This window comes from Rutilus rutilus (assembly GCF_951802725.1).
Source record: "Rutilus rutilus genome assembly, chromosome: 20".
NCBI classification, from domain to species: domain Eukaryota; kingdom Metazoa; phylum Chordata; class Actinopteri; order Cypriniformes; family Leuciscidae; genus Rutilus; species Rutilus rutilus.
The window spans coordinates 28,386,666-28,405,551 of NC_140225.1; the positions used below are offsets into that span (position 1 = coordinate 28,386,666).

At 36.6% G+C, this 18,886-nt stretch overlaps 1 protein-coding gene across 2 annotated transcripts in view; it reads right to left on the reverse strand.

The window, feature by feature from the left end:
* Positions 1-18,886, reverse strand: part of myom2b (myomesin 2b) — a 61,045-nt gene that overhangs the window by 31,770 nt on the left and 10,389 nt on the right. For both annotated transcript variants that reach the window (XM_084392131.1, XM_084392132.1), the window contains 10 exons: positions 16,290-16,489; positions 16,145-16,198; positions 15,276-15,403; positions 14,304-14,487; positions 13,861-14,035; positions 11,738-11,859; positions 8,615-8,802; positions 8,363-8,489; positions 6,317-6,495; positions 6,065-6,179 (listed from right to left, as the gene is read on the reverse strand). In XM_084392131.1, the coding sequence (XP_084248257.1) occupies positions 6,065-6,179; positions 6,317-6,495; positions 8,363-8,489; positions 8,615-8,802; positions 11,738-11,859; positions 13,861-14,035; positions 14,304-14,487; positions 15,276-15,403; positions 16,145-16,198; positions 16,290-16,489 (1,472 nt within the window). The remainder of the gene's footprint in view (positions 1-6,064; positions 6,180-6,316; positions 6,496-8,362; positions 8,490-8,614; positions 8,803-11,737; positions 11,860-13,860; positions 14,036-14,303; positions 14,488-15,275; positions 15,404-16,144; positions 16,199-16,289; positions 16,490-18,886) is intronic.

Below are 18,886 nucleotides of genomic sequence, written 5' to 3' on the forward strand. Positions count from 1 at the left end.
TGGCTGTGTAAGTTGTTTAGGTTTAAAATGTAAAACTGACAACTGAATGCGACTTCCTGGTCTTACTGTGCACAATTCATCAGTGCACAAAATAAAACAAAAATCATGAAAATAAATACCAATACCATCACTGTAATAACAACCTCTCAAATCCATCCATCCGTCCTCCAAACTGCTTGTCTTATGTAGAATAGCAGGGATGCTGGAGCTGATCTCAGCATCTCGGGCCAAAGGCAGGAAAACACCCTGGATGGATGACCTCCTCTGAAATGACTTTCCTCTTTTTTTTTTTTTTTTCTGATGTCACCAAGCCAATGAGGTCTATAGAATTTCTGAGGAAGGCTATCCGTTCATCAACTGAAGCAAAACCCTCAGAAGTGTGTGAACTGAATAGACACTCAGTTTTCTCTTCTCAGTTCTGGGAACAGACATTCTGAGTCAATCACCTGAGTCATCATAACTAATCCCTGATAACTCTGGAGCTGCAGGAAATTAATGTCCTATTCAGTCTGTGTGTGTGTGTGTGTGTGTGTGTGTGTGTGTGTGTGTGTGTGTGTGTGTGTGTGTGTGTGTGTGTGTGTGTGTGTTGTGTTTGTGTGTGCAGTATTGATAAAAAGAAAAAAGAACATAACAATTGTTTTTATATTTTTGAAAGAAATATCTTATGCACATCAAGCCTGCATTTATTTGATCAAAAATATAGGAAAAAACAGCAATATTGTTAAATATTATTACAATTTAAAGTCCCCTTTTAATGTTGTTTATATGTCGATGTGGTGTTTTTGATATGTTTTAAGACAAACCATGTGTAAATTTATAAGTCAACACCACTGCTGAGTATTTTCTCTTTAAAACTGCAGTGAACTAAAGACAGTCTCAAAAACGCGGTTTGAAACCGCTGGTGTTTCTGACGTCACAAACTACCTTGTAACCAATCAGGTCAATGTGTGATCCTCAACGAGTGGATCTCTGAGCTGGTGTGAGTGAGTGGAGACGGGGCTAATTTGCATATTCATAGAACCGCAAATACTATATGAGGCAAGGGTGTAGAGTTACATTCAAGCTATTTTAAGACATGAATAAATGTTTTTCTTTCAAGGAAAAATGCTTAAAAATGTTCTTTTGGTGATCAAAGACGAGTTTTAATGAATAAAATTATTGTACAGGGTATTATTATTATTATTATTGTATTGTATTATACTATTTGAATATACTTATAATTAAATTTATTTCTGTGATGTTTTTATTTATTTTTATCAGCCATTACTCCAGTCTTCAGTGTCACATGATCCTTCAGAAAGCATTCTAATATGCTGATTTATTATAGAGGTTGGGAAAGGTTGTGCTGCTTAATATTTTTTATACCTGTGATACTTTTTCAGGATTCTTTGATGAATAAAAAGTTTTTAAAAAAGAACAGAATTTATTTAAAATATAAATCTTTTGTAACAATATACACTACCGTTCAAAAGTTTGGGGCCATTTTTTTCTTTCTATTTTTGAAAGAAATTAATAATTTTATTCAGCAACTTGCAAAGATGTATTAAATTGATAAAAAGTGATTTTAAAAAAAATATTGTTAGAAAAGATTTCTATTTTGAATAAATGCTGTTCTTTTTTTTACTTTTTATTCATCAATGAATCCTGAAAAAAATATATGTTTTGTTACTACTATTATTTTTGTCGGAATACACTTTTAACTTTTCAAAAGCCGTCAATGGAGGAAAACAGTAGAAAAACTATTGGGCCATGCTAACCAGTTAAAATCTTGACCCCTTCCAACCACCCGGTGATATCAATAAATCACAACCAATCAATATTTTTTTCTTGTTAAAAATCCTGTTTCACATTTAAATTCATCACGTTATGGAAGTAAAATGGGTTGCAAAAAGCATTTCATGTTTCATGTTAAGTCCCCTTAAGGCAGTGGTTCACCATATTTAACAGCTGGAATATCATTTTCATTAGTTTCCCAGGGAGAAGTGATGTGAGCCACGTGAATAGAATAAAAAAAAAATTGTATTTAGGTAGCTTATCACAAACAAGAATCATTGTTATTAATATTATTATTACGTCTGTTCATTTGTTTTTGGATGCTAAACACTAAGTTGCTTTCACAGGTCCAACAGCTGCGCTACAGAAAGATGACAGAAAAACTGAAGAAAAGAGTAGTTGCTATAGAAACAATACCTACAGTAGTCTCGTCTAGTCACACTGGTGTAAACTGGTAGGTTTTAGAATGTTGCAGACTACATTATTTTGCAAGTAGTAAAACGGTTCAGCTCGTATCATTGTGAATCTTTGCTGTAAACTCGCCTTAAACAAAACCCCTTTCAAAAATATAGCTTCCAGCACCCAAAATGTTCTCTCATTGAGAAATGCTGCCTTAAAGGGATAGTTCACCCAAAAATGAAAATGCTGTCATCATTTACTCACCCTCATGTTGTTCCAAACCTGTATGATTTCCTTTCTTCTGCTGAACACAAAAGAAGATATTTTAAAGAAGGTTGGTAATTAAACAGTTGCTGGTCCCCATTGACTTCCATAGTATTATTTTTTCCTACTATGGAAGTCAATGGGGTCCATCAGTCGTTTCATTACAGACTTTCTTCAAAATATCTTCTTTTGTGTTCAGCAGAAGAAAGAAAGTCATACAGGTTTGGAACAACATGAGGGTGAGTAAATGAGGACAGCATTTTCATTTTTTACAATTCTAACAATTCTAATTACCGGTATGTCATAATTTACTCACCCTGATATCATTCCAAACCCATAAGACTTTGGTTAAAGCTGCAGTCGTAGGGGTCGTAACTTTTTTTGTGTTCAAAATTTACTAAATGTATGTAATAACCGAGTACATCATGAATCCATTTTCCAAACCGTGTTTTTGTCTTATCCTGAATCACTACGGTACACCTATAATAAGTCTTTATATTCAGACTATTTTAGACTGGTTCGGGTCGTAACACTGCGGAATAGCCCAGTACCTGCATGACTCGTCATAGACATAAAAGCCTTTGACACAGCGCGTTGATCCCAGGAAATTGCCGTAAAACTGCTAGAGTGCCTTCTGTGTGAACACAAACATGTCCCGGGATTGATGCCGGGATGGGGACCTAGTAACATTGCCGGTGTTGTGCCGAATTTCGACCCCCTGCCAAATTATTACCCCCCTCGTTGAAGTCAGCACCTGATTGCCTAATCCTAACCCCTCCCCCACAACTAATCCTAAACCTACCAATGCTGGGGGGGTAATAATTTGGCAGGGGTCGAAATTCGGCACAACACCGGGATCAGTCCCGGAACGCGCCCTGTGTGAACAAAAGCCAGGACCAATGCCGTAAGGGGTGTGTTGTAGTGATGACGCACGTTAGAAAATTTTTCACGAATTTTCGTCAAAAAACAAAAACATATTTGAATGCAAAAAACGTGCATTCGAATTTGTTGAGTGTCAAGTGGTGTGCGAGACATGATGTTGACGTAACTGACGCAGGTTTTTTTCTGTTAGCTTATACAGTAGAACACAGCGCGGTACGGTTGCGTTGTTTATTTGATAAATGGTGGGAAAAGGCTTCCTGCTGACGAAACCCCTTACATTTGTTCATTATTTATGAACAACTGTTTGAAAAGTTAATGCACTTTAAAAAGTGAATGTCATTTCATTTCAATAAAAGATGCGATGCTTGATTTGGTTTATATTTGTTTATTGCGTTCGCTTGCGCCCTCTTGTGGGCGTAGGAGACAATACAGTACTTTTTTCCTCTAACGTTAAGTATTGCCTTATTTTGCTAATATTTAAGAAAGAAATACGAATTTAGCTTTTCAGCCATTTTGACAGCTCTAACGCACGTGCCATCGCAATGACATCCTGATGCCATGTGTGTTTACGGGTTTTTCACGGGATGTGTGTGAACGCACTCACAGATTCCGGAAAATCACTGGCAGTGTGAATGAACCAATCAGACGATCCCGGGACAAATCCCGGAACACATTATCCGTGTATTTTCCGGAATCTCTGTGTGAAATAGGGGTGTAAGAAAAAATCGATACACATGAGTATCGCGATATTTTATTTTGCAATACTGTATCGATTTTCAAAAACGCAATATCGATTTTTTTTTTTTTTTACGTCCAAAAATATTCATGGTAAGACGGTGGTTCACGTTTATGTTGTTTAAAAGGCTCGCCGAACGGTGCGTGTCCACTGGCACGGAGCGAGCGGAGCAAGCGTTTTCAATTCATTCCATGGAAGTCGAGCTTCACGCTCAGCAGTGCAGGACCGGAGAAAGCGTTGAGAGCGACTGAGAGCGTCAAAAGGTTGGGCAGTTCTCGACTTTATGCAAATATCAAGCGAAAAACGCGGTCGGCAGTTTATGATGGATTTAGTGCGTAAATCATTTTGTTTACAAATTAGATGCTTTGCAGTTGTTTATATATGTTAAAGATTTTATTTTGGATGTGTTTATTGTTATTATATTGGCTGGGTTTATAAAATTGAAAGGATCTTTGCTTGGTGCATTTGGAAACAAAGCTTGTCTATTTCTAAATGTAATCGCGTGCATGATGATTATACTGTCCGTGTGTTGAAAAAAACAAACACACTCGTAACAGACACACCCCAAAGCGGAGACGTTACAGCGTTGCCAGCGGCACCGAGCGTAGTTTTGCCGCTGTAGTGGACGCGCACCGTGAAGCTGCGTTCACACCAAACGCGAATAGAGTGTCTGGCGCGAGTGATTTCAATGTTAAGTTAATGCAAAGACGCGTTTACTCGCGTCTGTAGGTCCTGTGGCACGAATGAGGCGTTTAGCGCGGCAGACGTTAATTTGCCTCATTCGCGCGTCCAGTTCTTTTAAAATCTTTTATCAAAAACTTGATTTCAATAGGCCTATATGACACATTCATTTTGTTCACTTTCATTCATTTTCGTCCAGTTCACGTTGTTGTTTTGTATTGTGACAGGGGCTCTGTATTTTCTTTTATTATGGCCTACTTGAGAAATATACAAATTTGCTCACTATAATAAGAAACTGTGAACCACAATACCAAACTGGCAGTCTGATTTTCTGTGAACTGAATTGTTAACCTAAAGTAAACTTCTTTGACTTTTATGCACATCATGTCTTTTTTTTTATATAATTTTTTCTAAAATTATAGTCCTACTTTAAAAAAATCCCAATATATCGCCTAATGCACAGTATCGAAATATATTGCAATATATTGAATCGTGACCCATGTATCGTGATACGTATCGTATCGCCAGATTCTTGCCAATACACAGCCCTAGTGTGAAAGGGGCTATAAACAGAGAGAAGTAGCTCCGGCTACAATGTTCTTCCACAAAACGAGTGCAGTTCTGTTTATTAACCGCTATAGAGCGCCACAAGTTAAAAACTGCAGCTTTAATCTTTGAAACACAAAATAAGATTTTTTTTTTAAATGAAATGTGAGAGGTGTTTGTCCCTCCATTGAAAGTCCATGTAACCAAAAATTAGAAGACTATTAACAATAGTCATAAAGGCGTGATTACATAATTCCTTAAGAATCGAACAATTTAAGACTTTGGGTTTGGAATGCCATGAGGATAAGTAAACGATGAAAGAATTTTCATTTTTGGGTGAATTAACCCTTAAAGGCAAGTCATTTTTCAGTGTCCGTTTGCGTAATGGGCAGCTAAATCCAGCATAAATCCAGTATTTCCTATCTACTATTTTGACAAACAATCTATGTAATTGTTTTTCGAAATGACAATTCATTTACAAATTACATTTATTGTCTCATAAATTGTAATTCTTAAGCTCAGAATAACAAAAAAAAGACAAAAAAAAGAAAGAAGCCTGCTAGTTTTTTCGCACACAAGTTCTAGAGTAAACAAACTAAATTAATTGTCACTTTAAATTGAGAAAAAGGGACATCTATTCTTTCAGCTGACACATTCAGCATCACAATGCATCCATCAAAGAAGCAACTGACTCTGTAAGGCAGAACCACATTGATTTTTTTTCCCCATTCAGATATGTATCTCTATGCCTTGAACAGTGTCTGCTCTACATTACATGTTTACCTGGCAGTGCCTTGACACAGACAGGGTCAGAGGGGGTTGAAGCCATGCCACTGCCCTTGGCATTCTCGGCCAGTACGCGGAACACATAAGATGCGCCTGTCTCTAGACCCTTGACCTGTAAACATTGAAACCGTACATTTGATAAAGCCACAGAGAAGTGCACACGTTTTCATATTTTCTATGTCTAGCATACTGAAATAGTAGTACAGAAAATCTGAGAATATGAGCTTGTCGGCACTCACAAATCAATACCTTGAGATAGCAGTGGTTGACTGAACTTTCGTTGACTTTGCTCCAGGTATCAGAGCCTTTCCTGGATTTCTCAATGAAGTATCCAGTGATGGCACTGACCCCATTGTAGACAGGAGCCTTCCACTCCACCACCAAAGAATCATCCCTTACCTCAGTGAAGGTCAGGTCATAGGCTGGACCTACCAAAGCCAAACACAAGGCAATTAAAGCTCAAGGTTTTCATGCTTTCAAACATATTTGGGTAAATCTCATGAAAACATGTCCAGGTGACATTTCACCTTAAAATCCAACAAAACTGTGGAATGTGAAATGATTTATGTAAATTTCCATGCAAATTAATCTCCCAAATTCGAATCACTATAGTAAACCATGGGCGTTTTTCTTCTGATGTTATTATTATTATGCATTTTTGTAAGCCGATTCTCATTTACACAGTACATTAAATACCATGATGTATAAATACTTCCAAATTAAATGTGAAAAAAAAAGTGAATTTATTTTTTATATTAGGGTAAAATATAACATGTAATATTTGGATCATGTTCTTGAAAACTTCTGTGAGGATCGCACACGTCTTTTGAGTTTCTTGCAGTTCTTGACTGTCCAATACACTAATGTCGGAATTGGAGCATTACATAATGCAGGCTTGATTTGAACATGTGTCACTTTGATAAAAACAGCTTTTTTTGTGTGTGAAAACAGCTATTAATCACCTTACTTGGTTCACTTGAAACACAGTAACAAGGATTGAGACATGTACTATTAATACTATTAATCCTTCATTTTTAATGATGGTGATGTAGTCTAGAGGTGACTGGCAGGGTCAATATATGACCAAACAGAGAGCTACCCATACACAAAAGAAATATATTTGAAATGTATTTTCAGGATATATTTTGGAATATATGCAAATATTTGAAATTGGCCCAATAAATATATTTCATACTTATATTTAATATATTTTTGTTATATTTCAGAATATATTTCAATGTATTTGGAATATATGCAACATATATTTTTGACACTTTTGGGGACCCATACAGAAAAAAATACATTGAAATATATTCTGAAATATAACAAAAATATATGAAATATAAGTATGAAATATATTTATTGGGCCAATTTCAAATATTTGCAAATATTCCAAAATATACTCTGAAAATATATTTCAAATATATATCTTTTGTGTATGGGTATACAGACCTCCTATTCCCTTTGTAGCCTTTAACAAGGGTTTTTAACCACATAAACAAGACATCTTACTGCAGAGGATCTGTATCTCCAATAAAAATACTGTAAATCTGCTGAACAAAGTATTCAAGTAATGTTTACCAAGAGTTGTGGTTTGGTCTCAAGGATGAGTGTTTTGCACACATAAGACTTTTACTTCCTCTAAAGTGTTCTTAGGGCAGCACATAAAACAAAATGAGCTTAATGGAGATTTGTTTTAGTTTGTTAAAGGAACAGTTCACACAAAGATAAAAATTGCCATCATTAATTCACCATATTCATAATGTTCCAAACATGTATGATTTTCTTTCTTCTGTGGAAAGCAAGATTTTTGGAGAATCTTCACATATACTGAACATCATCTGTTCAACGTTACCCTGACTTTCAAACTCCAAAGATTGCAAAAAAAAAAAAAAAAAAAAAGAAAAGAAAGAAAGAAAAAATCCCTATAAAAAAAGGCCATGTGACTTTGACTTTGCAGAACTGTCAATTGCTTTTTTGGGCCATTTATTGATCTTGTACAGCCTTTGTTATGCCTTGGTTTCAAAGTTTCAAATTCAGCTGATTCTGCAGTAAGATTTTACAATAAGGTCTCATTAGTTGACCTTAGTTAATGGACTAACTAACATTAACTAATAATGAACAATACATTTGATACAGTATTTATTCATATTTTCTGATATTAGATCATGAAAATTCAAAAGTGTGTTGCACGGAACAAATAGCAGCATGCAGGTTTTGAACGACATGAGGGCGAATAAATAATGACATAATTTTAACAGTGCAAGTCAAAATTATGTACACACTTCACATTACCTGGCTCAGGCATGGTCCAAGCCTCACATTTTAAGGACCTGCTTGGGGTTGAGGCACCACCCAATCCAACCAAATTAGCTCCATAGATCCTAAACTGATACACTGACCCAGCTGTCAGACCTCCAACCTTCAGAAGATACAGCTCATCTTAGTAATTATTTTACAAGGTAATATTATATTACATAATATTATTAGAAATCCATCAGTATAACCTGATGTAACAACATGCACAGGATGCTGCAATAAATAGACCTTGTGCAGGGTTTCCTTAATGGGTGGGATGTTGACCTCCTTCCACGTCTTCTTGCCCACATTGAATTTGTCAATGTAATAATCAGTGACCTCTGCTCCTCCAGAATGGATGGGCTTCTTCCAGTTGAGAACCATGGATTCCCCGTCACAATACAGAAGAGAGATGTCGTAAGGGGAAGAGGGCAACTCTGTGGAGAAGACAGATTGCTGTAGCTGACCGTTCACATTACTCAGTGTCTTCAACAAAGAGGTACATGCGCTGACGTGCAGGCCGCATCTCTGGCTTGTAATATGCACATTTCAGAGGAAAAGATGTGTCCGGAGATGTAATCTAGAATGGTAAAATGCATTTTGTTACACATTACTGTTAGCCTCAAACTATGGCAATGCTTTTCCATAAGATAATGTAGGGCTTTGTCCGTTTAAAACAAACAGCATTTCAGTTATGTTAGATTTGGAACACTGGAACAATGTACAACACTGGAACAATGTTCCCTGTTTGTGGACAGTAAGATTTCTTTTTAAAAGAAATGAATACTTTTATTCAGCAAAGATGCTTTTTGATGTAAAGTGGTATCTCTGAAAATCTGAAAAAGTCCACAAAAATATTTAAATTTTAAATTTTAAAATGACTGATCGTTTCGGTAGATAAGACCCTTATTCTTCGGCTGGGATCGTGTAGAGCCCTTTGAAGCTGCATTGAAACTGCAATTTGGACCTTCAACCCGTTGGTTCCCGTTGAAGTCTCCAATCTCTGTGTGCGAGTGACGCATGTATGTGTGCGCTTCAATGAGAGCAGAGCATTAATATAGAATGGCGATTAAACTGACTTGGAACTACCTGTGCATTAAACAGTTTTATTGCAAACTTTCAAGCCAACCATAATCGAGTATTCAGACAGGCCATGGTATAATAAGAAATGTTTCTTGAGCACCAAATCAGCATATTAGAATGATTTCTAAAGGATCATGTGACATCGAAGACTGGTGTAATGTCTGCTGAAAATCACATTTTAAAGGAATACATTACATTTTAAAATATATTTAAAATAGAAAACACTTACATTTTAAATTGTTTATTATATTGTAATAACATTTCACAATATGATATTTTGAAGTCTTCTTTCAAAAAATGTTTTTAAATCTTACAGACCACAAACTTGAACAATGGTGCAAATAGTTAATTCAATAATTAATTTAAAAAAATTGTTTATATTTATTAGACTGAAGTATTTTTATCAGTATTCTTTGATAATTAAATAATTATTTCTATTGTTTGTCCACCATCAAATTGATTTCTCAAAGCATTATGGGATTGCATTCTGCACAAAAGATTCCATGCTGCCTTACAACTGGCCAAAATATATTTGAAAGCAGCATAATCATAATCAACATGTGATGTTTTAAAATGTTTCCTATAAAGTCAGCTCACTAGGCTTTAGAACAGAGCCTATACATTTAAAAAAATAATAATTATGTGCTATCAAAATGCTACAGAAGGGAGTTCTGAGAGGATTTCAGCACTTTTTGCGGTTTGCTAGGGTGGTCTGAGTTGTTGCTAGGTGTCACCATTATGTTCTGTTTAGCTTTAGTTTCATTTTCATGGACTCTTATTATGTTCCTCTTTGTTGCCGTCTGCCTATGTTCTTGTTTGGACGTCATTAATCAGTTGTCATGGTGATGCAGCATGTTCCTAATTAAAGCACACCTGTTCATCATTTGAGTTTAATCACCCTGTGTATTTAAGTTCCTCCTTTACATTCAGTTGTTGTCTGGTATTGTTTGTGCATCACATGTTGTTATGTTGCCTTCTTGCTATTGGATTACCTGAGTTTGTTTTACTAAAGAACCTTTTGTTTGTGGAAACTTGTTTGAACCTTTTTCATCGTCTTCATCTGAACCTGATGGTGACACTAGGTGGTTTGTTGTGCAGGTTTTTTTTTTTTTTACCACCAGATAGACGATAATATTCTCCTCAAAGAATCAATATTGTCCATAACAAAAATGGTATGAGACAAGATATACTACTTCATAGATGCTTGTTTGAAACACTTTGAGAAATACTTTCATCTAATAATTTCATCTAAAGAACTCATCTATTTTAATTTAACCACTGTTTTGGCTGGCTGTTTACCACAGACAGGCCTGCACTCTTAGGACAAAAAGTTGAATCTTTATTTTCATCTTTTGAAGTCTCCGAGTATGGAATAGTCCCCCTGAGTCCAAACAGAGGATTGCTGTTAGCTAAAGCTAAAGAGTTACGAAGCAAACCGCTCTACAAATCATCCAGATCTGTACAAATTTAATGGTCTGCTGGCTGAAATAACTTCTACTTGTTGATTAAGTGTCCCACAGAGATAGGGAAGACAAAACAACACATTCTGACTCATTTGGTATAAATTATTAAACCAATTTAGCAGATGGTGCGAGGTTTGAAGGGAATAAAAAGATTTTTAAAACCTTTTGCATACAACTGTGTACTAGGGTATGATCATATCTTATATATTCATAGTGTGATGGCTATATATTTCATACTATGAACAATTGTATATCATGGTGACTGTATTTAACACACATAATGTGTATACTAATATGTAGTTATATAAAATGCTTATTTTGCAAATCAAGCATAATTTACAAAGGAAAGGTATGACTTGATTAAATGATTCATCTGATTATTTTCTTTTAATTTGTAACTTGATGGATCCAAAAGAAAAGATTATGCATAACTAATGAATCATAAGTCTCATACTGTAAAATAGTTGTAAATCTACTGGCTGATACATTTCACCGCTCAACTCTACTGTATATTAAAAAAACATTTGACTTGTAAAATTAATCTTTTCTGTTGCTACTGTGTGGCAACTTTCCTAAGCACTGCCTATGAATAAAGATAAATATACACCTTTCCCAACCTGTTGCTGTCATTAAGGCTGGTGGGCCATTTCTGGTGGGTACCTTACTTTTTGTCATTTACTACACCATGGGCTATCAATAACAAACACCTGACGCTGAGAAACAGCTTTTGAGTGTGTTTGGAAAAGGTTCAAAATAAATTGTAGTTGGCTTCTTGATGGAATGTAAAGGAATGTAAAGGAGATTGGGTCATGAGAGCCAAACTTACTGAGAGCGGCTCTCACAGAAAGAGGGGCCGATTCCTGGGATTCATCGCTGAGGCCCAGCTCGTTGATGGCTTGTACACGGAAGACATACGTCTCACCGGTGGTCAGTCCATGCACAACAAACCTGTAAGAACCCAGGAATGAGGTAGTGAAAGAGGAAGTTTCTATTCCGTTATTTATCCTTTGCAGGGAATAACATCAGTAAAAGAAACATGTCAGCAACACGAAATCCTGATACAAGCTTTCTGGCATTTCAGTTGTTTTTATGTTGTAATGTGCGGTCACAATTTGATTTGGTTTAAATTACCATATACACTGTCATGCACTTTAGGGCACTTTCCATGAATCGGATTTACCCTGGTGTCCCATGACTTATTTAAAAGCATAAGAGGAACAAATGTAAAGTTAAGTTAGCTGAAAATCTACAAATGTTAGTAAAAGCAAAAAATTAAATACATATAAAATATAAAAGTATATTTGAATAAATATCAATGTTAAAATTTGTATCTGTGTGCCACATTTTGTGCTGATCTCAGAACCTTTGGACATAGAGTTCATAGTTTGACAATTTAGCAATTTCTAGGGATAGCTTATTAGTGATAGACATGTGGACTGATCACGAATTGAAAGGATTGTGATTAAATCTGAAGCTCTTCACACAAATAGGGTACAAATACATCTAAAATCCAGTTCGGACTCTCAAAACAAATTTGAACATTTCATGATAATTCAAATTTCCTAAAAATGAAAAGGACAAAATAAACTAAACTAATTGGTAACACTTTACAATATGTCTCATTTGTTAACAATTAGCAATACATTTGTTACAGTATTTATTCATCTTTGTTAATGTTAGTTAATAAAAATCCAGCTGTTCATTGTTTGTTTATGTTAGTTCACAGTGCATTAACTAATATAAACAGATACAACATTTGATTTTAATAATTAGTAAATGTTGAAATGAACATGAACTAAGATTTCAACACTTGATAAACCTCATAAAAAAGCAACATTTTAAGGAAAAAGCTGAGAAAATCACGGTTTTGTAAAAGAATACATCTGGATCATATTCAGAATGATGATCACAACATAGATGGAGTAGATAGAGTCCATCAACACCCCCAAAGCTTCACAGTCCTATAGCTCATCCTCGGTCGACATTTCATTCAGTAACATTAGGTAGTTTTGATTTATAGAGTTTAATGTTGATGATCACATTATTTTACATGTGCATATGATTACATATGAGATAGCTTGTTTTTATGTACTCTGTCAATTTGTAAAAATAAGCAAATAGCTGGAAAAGGATAAGAGACCACTGCAAAATTAGCAGTTTCTCTGATTTACTATTTATATTTATGTATATGTCTTCCAAATGTCAATTAAAAACAACTGGTCAAAATGACAAAACAGATGCCATGTTTTCAGACCTCGAATAATGCAAAGAACACAAGTCTATATTCATTTTTAAACAACACAATCATAGACAGAGGGTGAACCAACTCCAGGATAAGGATAGATGTGCTTCCTCCTTAAAAACACAATAGAATGTAATGAAATAGTTTCAAGGTGAACTGCTTGAATTTTTTTGTGCCAGGAGTGGCATAAACTCACCAAACAGGAATGTGACGTATTGGTAGAGAGCATGCCAAGACGCATGAAAGCTGTGATAGCAAATCAGGGTTATTCCGACAAATATTGATTTCTTAACTCTTCTGAAGTTAAAACAACTGTATTGTGTTGTTTAAAAATGAATATAAACTTGTTTTCTTTGCATTGGTCAAGGTTTGAAAACATTGCATCTTTTGTGTCATTTTCTGCAAATACATGCTTTAATGAAATTTGGAAGAAATGTTGATAGTAGTTTATAGAATAAAAAAAAAACGTTCAAAGTAGTCTCTTAGTTTTTTCTAGAGCTGCTTGTTTTACAAATAGGTTACGGTAATACACAATATTTACCCTAATTTAATCTATTTTAATATTTTCTTTAATATTTTCTTTTCGTTTATTTACGTTCATTAAATGTTAAACATTTTTCAAGAGTTTTTCTGACCTGAGTTTCAGACCCTTTTGTCTCTATTCGTGGAATTTGCCTCAAATAATTTCACCTTGACTGAGCACATACCTGGTCTGCTTATGGGGCTTGTGATTGGCTGAGGTCCAGTCCTTAGATCCTTTCACGCAAGAATCAATGTAATATCCAATCAGGTTATTGGGATCCTTTGGAGGTGCCCACTGAATTAGAACAGAGGTGTCTGTCTCCCTGGTTGCAACGACTTGTCCAGGAGCTGAGGGCACACCTGAAAGAACACAGAGCTTCATTTCAGGGGTGACTTCACCAACCAGCCTAATCAATCCCTTAATGACCTATCATGCATGAATCAGTTCCACTACAGAAAGGCATATAAAAGTTCATTACTGCCTTAAAATCAACATCAAAGTCACAGCCTGACAAAACTTCAAAGATCTATATTCCATTTCATATGCAACAGTTTCAACATTTCAATGTCTTTACTAAATGCATCAGTGATGTGGTGGCATTTGACATGGTGGATTTAGAGCATTTACCCTTCAGTTGAAGTGTTGTTATGGTATCGGTAGGCTCGGAAGCATCGCTGATGCCGTACATATTAGCGGATAGCACACGGAAGAGATAGTCCTTTCCCTCGGACAGGTCGAAGACGGCATAGCGAGGTGATCTGATGGGTACTTTAGTGTTCACTCTCTGCCACGATCCTGCTCCGACTTGAAGCTGTATGAGACCACAGCCATTAAAAACACATGATTACACAAATATGTATTGTAAAATGAGATGGCAAAATGACTGCTGTGCTCCTTACTGTGAAAATACTCCTAGACAGTAATGAGATTAAATAGAGCAATAGAGCAAATGATTGACAATGGATTTGCCACGATATCAAAGTCTACAATCACAAGTCAGAGTTCCCAATATGAACTCAACATTTCTCATTGAGTAATTTTTGTAGATCTGTGTGTTATGTGTTATGGTAAGCACACATGAAGATACAAGTGAAGAGTCTTTGTTTTAAACCAACAAACACAGGAACTAAATAAATGCAAGAAATAAACGCAAACCACTCAAATGATAAACGAGAGCCGACACTGAACTGAACATTACAGGGAGTATAAATACCAGACGAACATAATGAGTAATGACAGACAGGAGCAAATCAAACATAACCGTCGGAACAAATTAAGACATAATCAGTAACCAAGAAAACCGAAACTAAACAGAGCCTGGAAACAGGAACTAAAGGAATATCACAATAATAGTCCATGACAGTGACACTCTGCTGTTAGTATATTGACTCATTTATTTGTTTTTTTTTTATTTTTTGAAGGAAGAAAATCTGAAACAACTGATAACTGGGATAACTGAGAACTCCATAATCTTATTTTAATTTGTTAGATGTTTCTTAATTGATTAAAGGTGATGTAAGAAGAAAACCAACCAAACTGCTGAATTAAAGTTTGTGACTATTCGGCTGGGTTAACGTCTGGAAGTGAGCTGAAACTAACCTTCTCAATGTAATACCACATGGGGGCTTTGCTATGGTAGACTGGAGGGACCCAACTGAGCACAACATATGTTCGGTCCGTCTCTGAAGTGCAGACTTTAGAGGGAGGTCCTGGAGCTTTTCCCTCAGCTGCAGGCAAACCACATCAAACAGAATTACTGTTCTACCCTGAACACATAGACACACACCAATACACACACACACAGACTAGGAAATATCCCACCATTTTCACTAGCTTTAAAAGCACCTTTAATATTATGGACTGATATAAATATAATCTTTGCTGCTGCTGCTGCTGCTGACACTGTTATCTGTACACACATACACTTATATATGCACATGGGTGACACTGGTTGATGTGTTCATTTCAACTTGAAAAAGAACCACAGATGTTTGTACGTTCCCTTCCTGATGGAATTCTCATCAAAAACTAATCAGTATCTCTCCGAAGAGAACCAATTGTGGGCTGGATAATTATTGCTAATTTTGAAAGCGAAAACCATGAAAAGAATAATGGGGAAAAGCACAAAGTGACAGCTGTTGTCATCTATTACAGATTACATATGCAAAGGTAGAGTGGCTGAGTGAACAAACGGAACGATATCATAAGGCAGTTCCGCCACACAATATTTAAGGATGCAGTATGGATGTCATTTTTGAGCACTTGAAGGGCACTGAGGTACAGGGACATTTTCTTAGTTGGGTCGTTCCAAATGAAAGAATGAACTATTATTGAAATATTATTGAAATTTCCATGATGGTTCCATTATTTTAATCGATTAAATACATTTCCATGACTTTAATAGACATACAAATCACACTTTAAAATTTTCCAAAATGTTCAGTAAATAAACCAGGATTGTACAGTACCTTCAAGGTCATCATAGTAAGTCACAACGTCAAGTCTCCCACCAAGTTTTGTGGCTGTTGAAACAAACACCAGTACATTATTAACTAATTAGGAGCATTATTAACACAAAATCGAGTAAATAAACATAGGGACTTTTTTGCTTACTATGAAGTCTCTCAAACTCTGTGGGGTCCAGAGCAGCAATGGGCTCAGAAACTCTGGAGGGTCTGCCAATGCCACGCGAGTTGACGGCACGCACACGAAAGTAAAAAGAGTGTCCCTCAAACAGACCCTGCACGGGATATTTGCATATCTTAATAGGGGAGTCGTTACACTGCACCCAGTTCTCTGTTCCAACTTCACATCTGCCCAACAAAAGTGAAAGGAAAAACATGAAAAACAACAAATATGGAAAAAACTCCTATCATTACTTCCACATTACTCTGAAAGACTGAAAATTACAACCCACTTTTACATTCTGAGGAGATGATTTGAGCTAAAGAGCATTCATACATAATTGCCGATCCATGCATCACTTAGTCTGATTACCGTCCGACAAGAGTAAATTTCAGCTCGATACTAGTGCAGTTAAAAATGACAGGGAACAAACTAATCACAGGCTGTACTAGCATATGCAAAGTAACCTATGTTCCAGGAAAAATATTCAATGCAAAACAAAAAAGTAGCCAATAAAATAAACAAATGATTGTGGCATTAATTAGCCCACAAACAATATTTATTTTAAAGCCTAAACGAATTTAAAGAAAAACACCAGCGTTGGGCATTTATCTGTATAGGCTAAGTGTTTCAGCCGCCCCTTTTCAAACTGGCGCAAGAAAATGCAACAGAATTTGACATGAAGAGGACTTATATCCATCTGGCATGGCCGCTCGCTCTAACATTAACCTAGATAAATGTTCGCGATTATTAAGCGCATATCCAAGTGTTTGTGCGGAGTGTGGAGCGTGCACTGCATGACATGGAGATTGAAGATTGACGAAGATTGACATTTCGTTAATTAAACAAAGTAAGAAGAACATAATGTTGTAAAAAATAAACAGCTATGTTCTGTTATCAATTTTATGTGGATAAAGGCATATTTTGTACATGACTACACATGTCCTTATAAGGCCAAGAAAATATGTTGTTTTAACGACATAACATCTCGTTATTACGAGAAAAATATGTCGTTTTAACGACATAAGATCTCGTTATTACGAGAAAAGATGTCGTTAAAAGACATAAGATCTCATTATTATGAGAAAATATGTCGTTTTAACGACATAAGATCTCGTTGTTACGACATAATTGAGGGGAAAAAATAATATCTATGTGGCAGCAATGCGTCACCGTAGACACAGTATAATCTGACCCCATTGTGACTAAACCGAAACGGCCGAGGGTTACACCCTATTCAATATACTAAGAAGTTGATGAGTTGAATCAGGTGTTTTAATTAGTGAGATATCTAAAGTCAGAAAAACACCAAGCCAACAGTCGGCCATCGGGCAATGTTGGGCCGTTTTTGAGCGTCAGTCGGCTTCATTTCTTCTGTGTGTTCCGCAAAGTTGGCTCTAGTCAGTGCTGCTTGCTTTGTATAACCACAGTACTGATGCACGGATCGCGGTTATATCAGCAGACACTGTCAAGTAATAAAAAATTACATTCCAATTAATTGCGGGTGGGATAAATCATTAATGTGTTGATTTTAATGAAGACACAGTATTCTCATTTCTATACTCTCATTTCACAGTAAAATGCAACAAATGTGCATCACTCTTTTACTTTTGTTTACAACAACATTCCATAAAAACCCTCATTTGCCCGCATTTCATTACGGTAGGGGATACACACGTAGATGGGCCACCAAGGAGACAGCCCCAGCTATTAGTTCCGGCTAGCAGCCATATCAGTTCCGGCCAGCAGCCATTTCACCATGTAGCCCAAGACTGGTTGCCCACTGAAGCTAAGCAGGGCTGAGCCTGGTTAGTACTTGGATGGGAGACCTCCTGAGAAAACCAGGTTGCTGCTGGAGGAGGTGTTAGTGAGACCAGTAGGGGATGCTCACCCTGTGGTCTGTGTGGGTCTTAACGCTCCAGTATAGTGATGGGGACACTATACTGTCAAAGGGCACCATCCTTCGGATGAGACGTAAAACTGAGGTCCTGACCCTCTGTGGTCATTAAAAATCCCAGGATGTCCTTCGAAAAAGAGTAGGGGCGTAACCACGGCATCCTGGCCAAATTTGCCCCTTGGCCTCTGTCCATCATGGCCTCCTAATCATCCCCATATACTGATTGGCTTCATCACTGTCTCCTCTCTACCAGTAAGTTGGTGTGTGGTGTGCGTTCTGGCGCAATATGGCTGTATAAATAAATACTATACATAAATAGTGTATGGCAACACTATATAAATGTAACAAATTAATTATTAGCCGGTCTATGGCAGCCCTGGTGGCTACGGAGAGGTATTTATTGTTAAATTGATCTGATATAAAAGAAAATGATGTCCTTTTTGCTGGACGCCCTGCTTTCCCCTCCTGGTCTCTTCATTGATGCAGTCGTCGAGAGGTTTTAGAAGGCAAAAAAACAGGTGGCAGCATTCCAGAGATTCTTCCCTCGCCGGACTCCGGTCCCAGCCGTCTACTAGCTCCTCACATCGGCAACAGCAAAAACAGAGTGTTGCTTCGAGCTCCCCCTCAAAAAGAATGGGGCTCTGGATGGCTCTCTAAGCCGATGTCTTTGTGGGGCGGTCGGAACTGA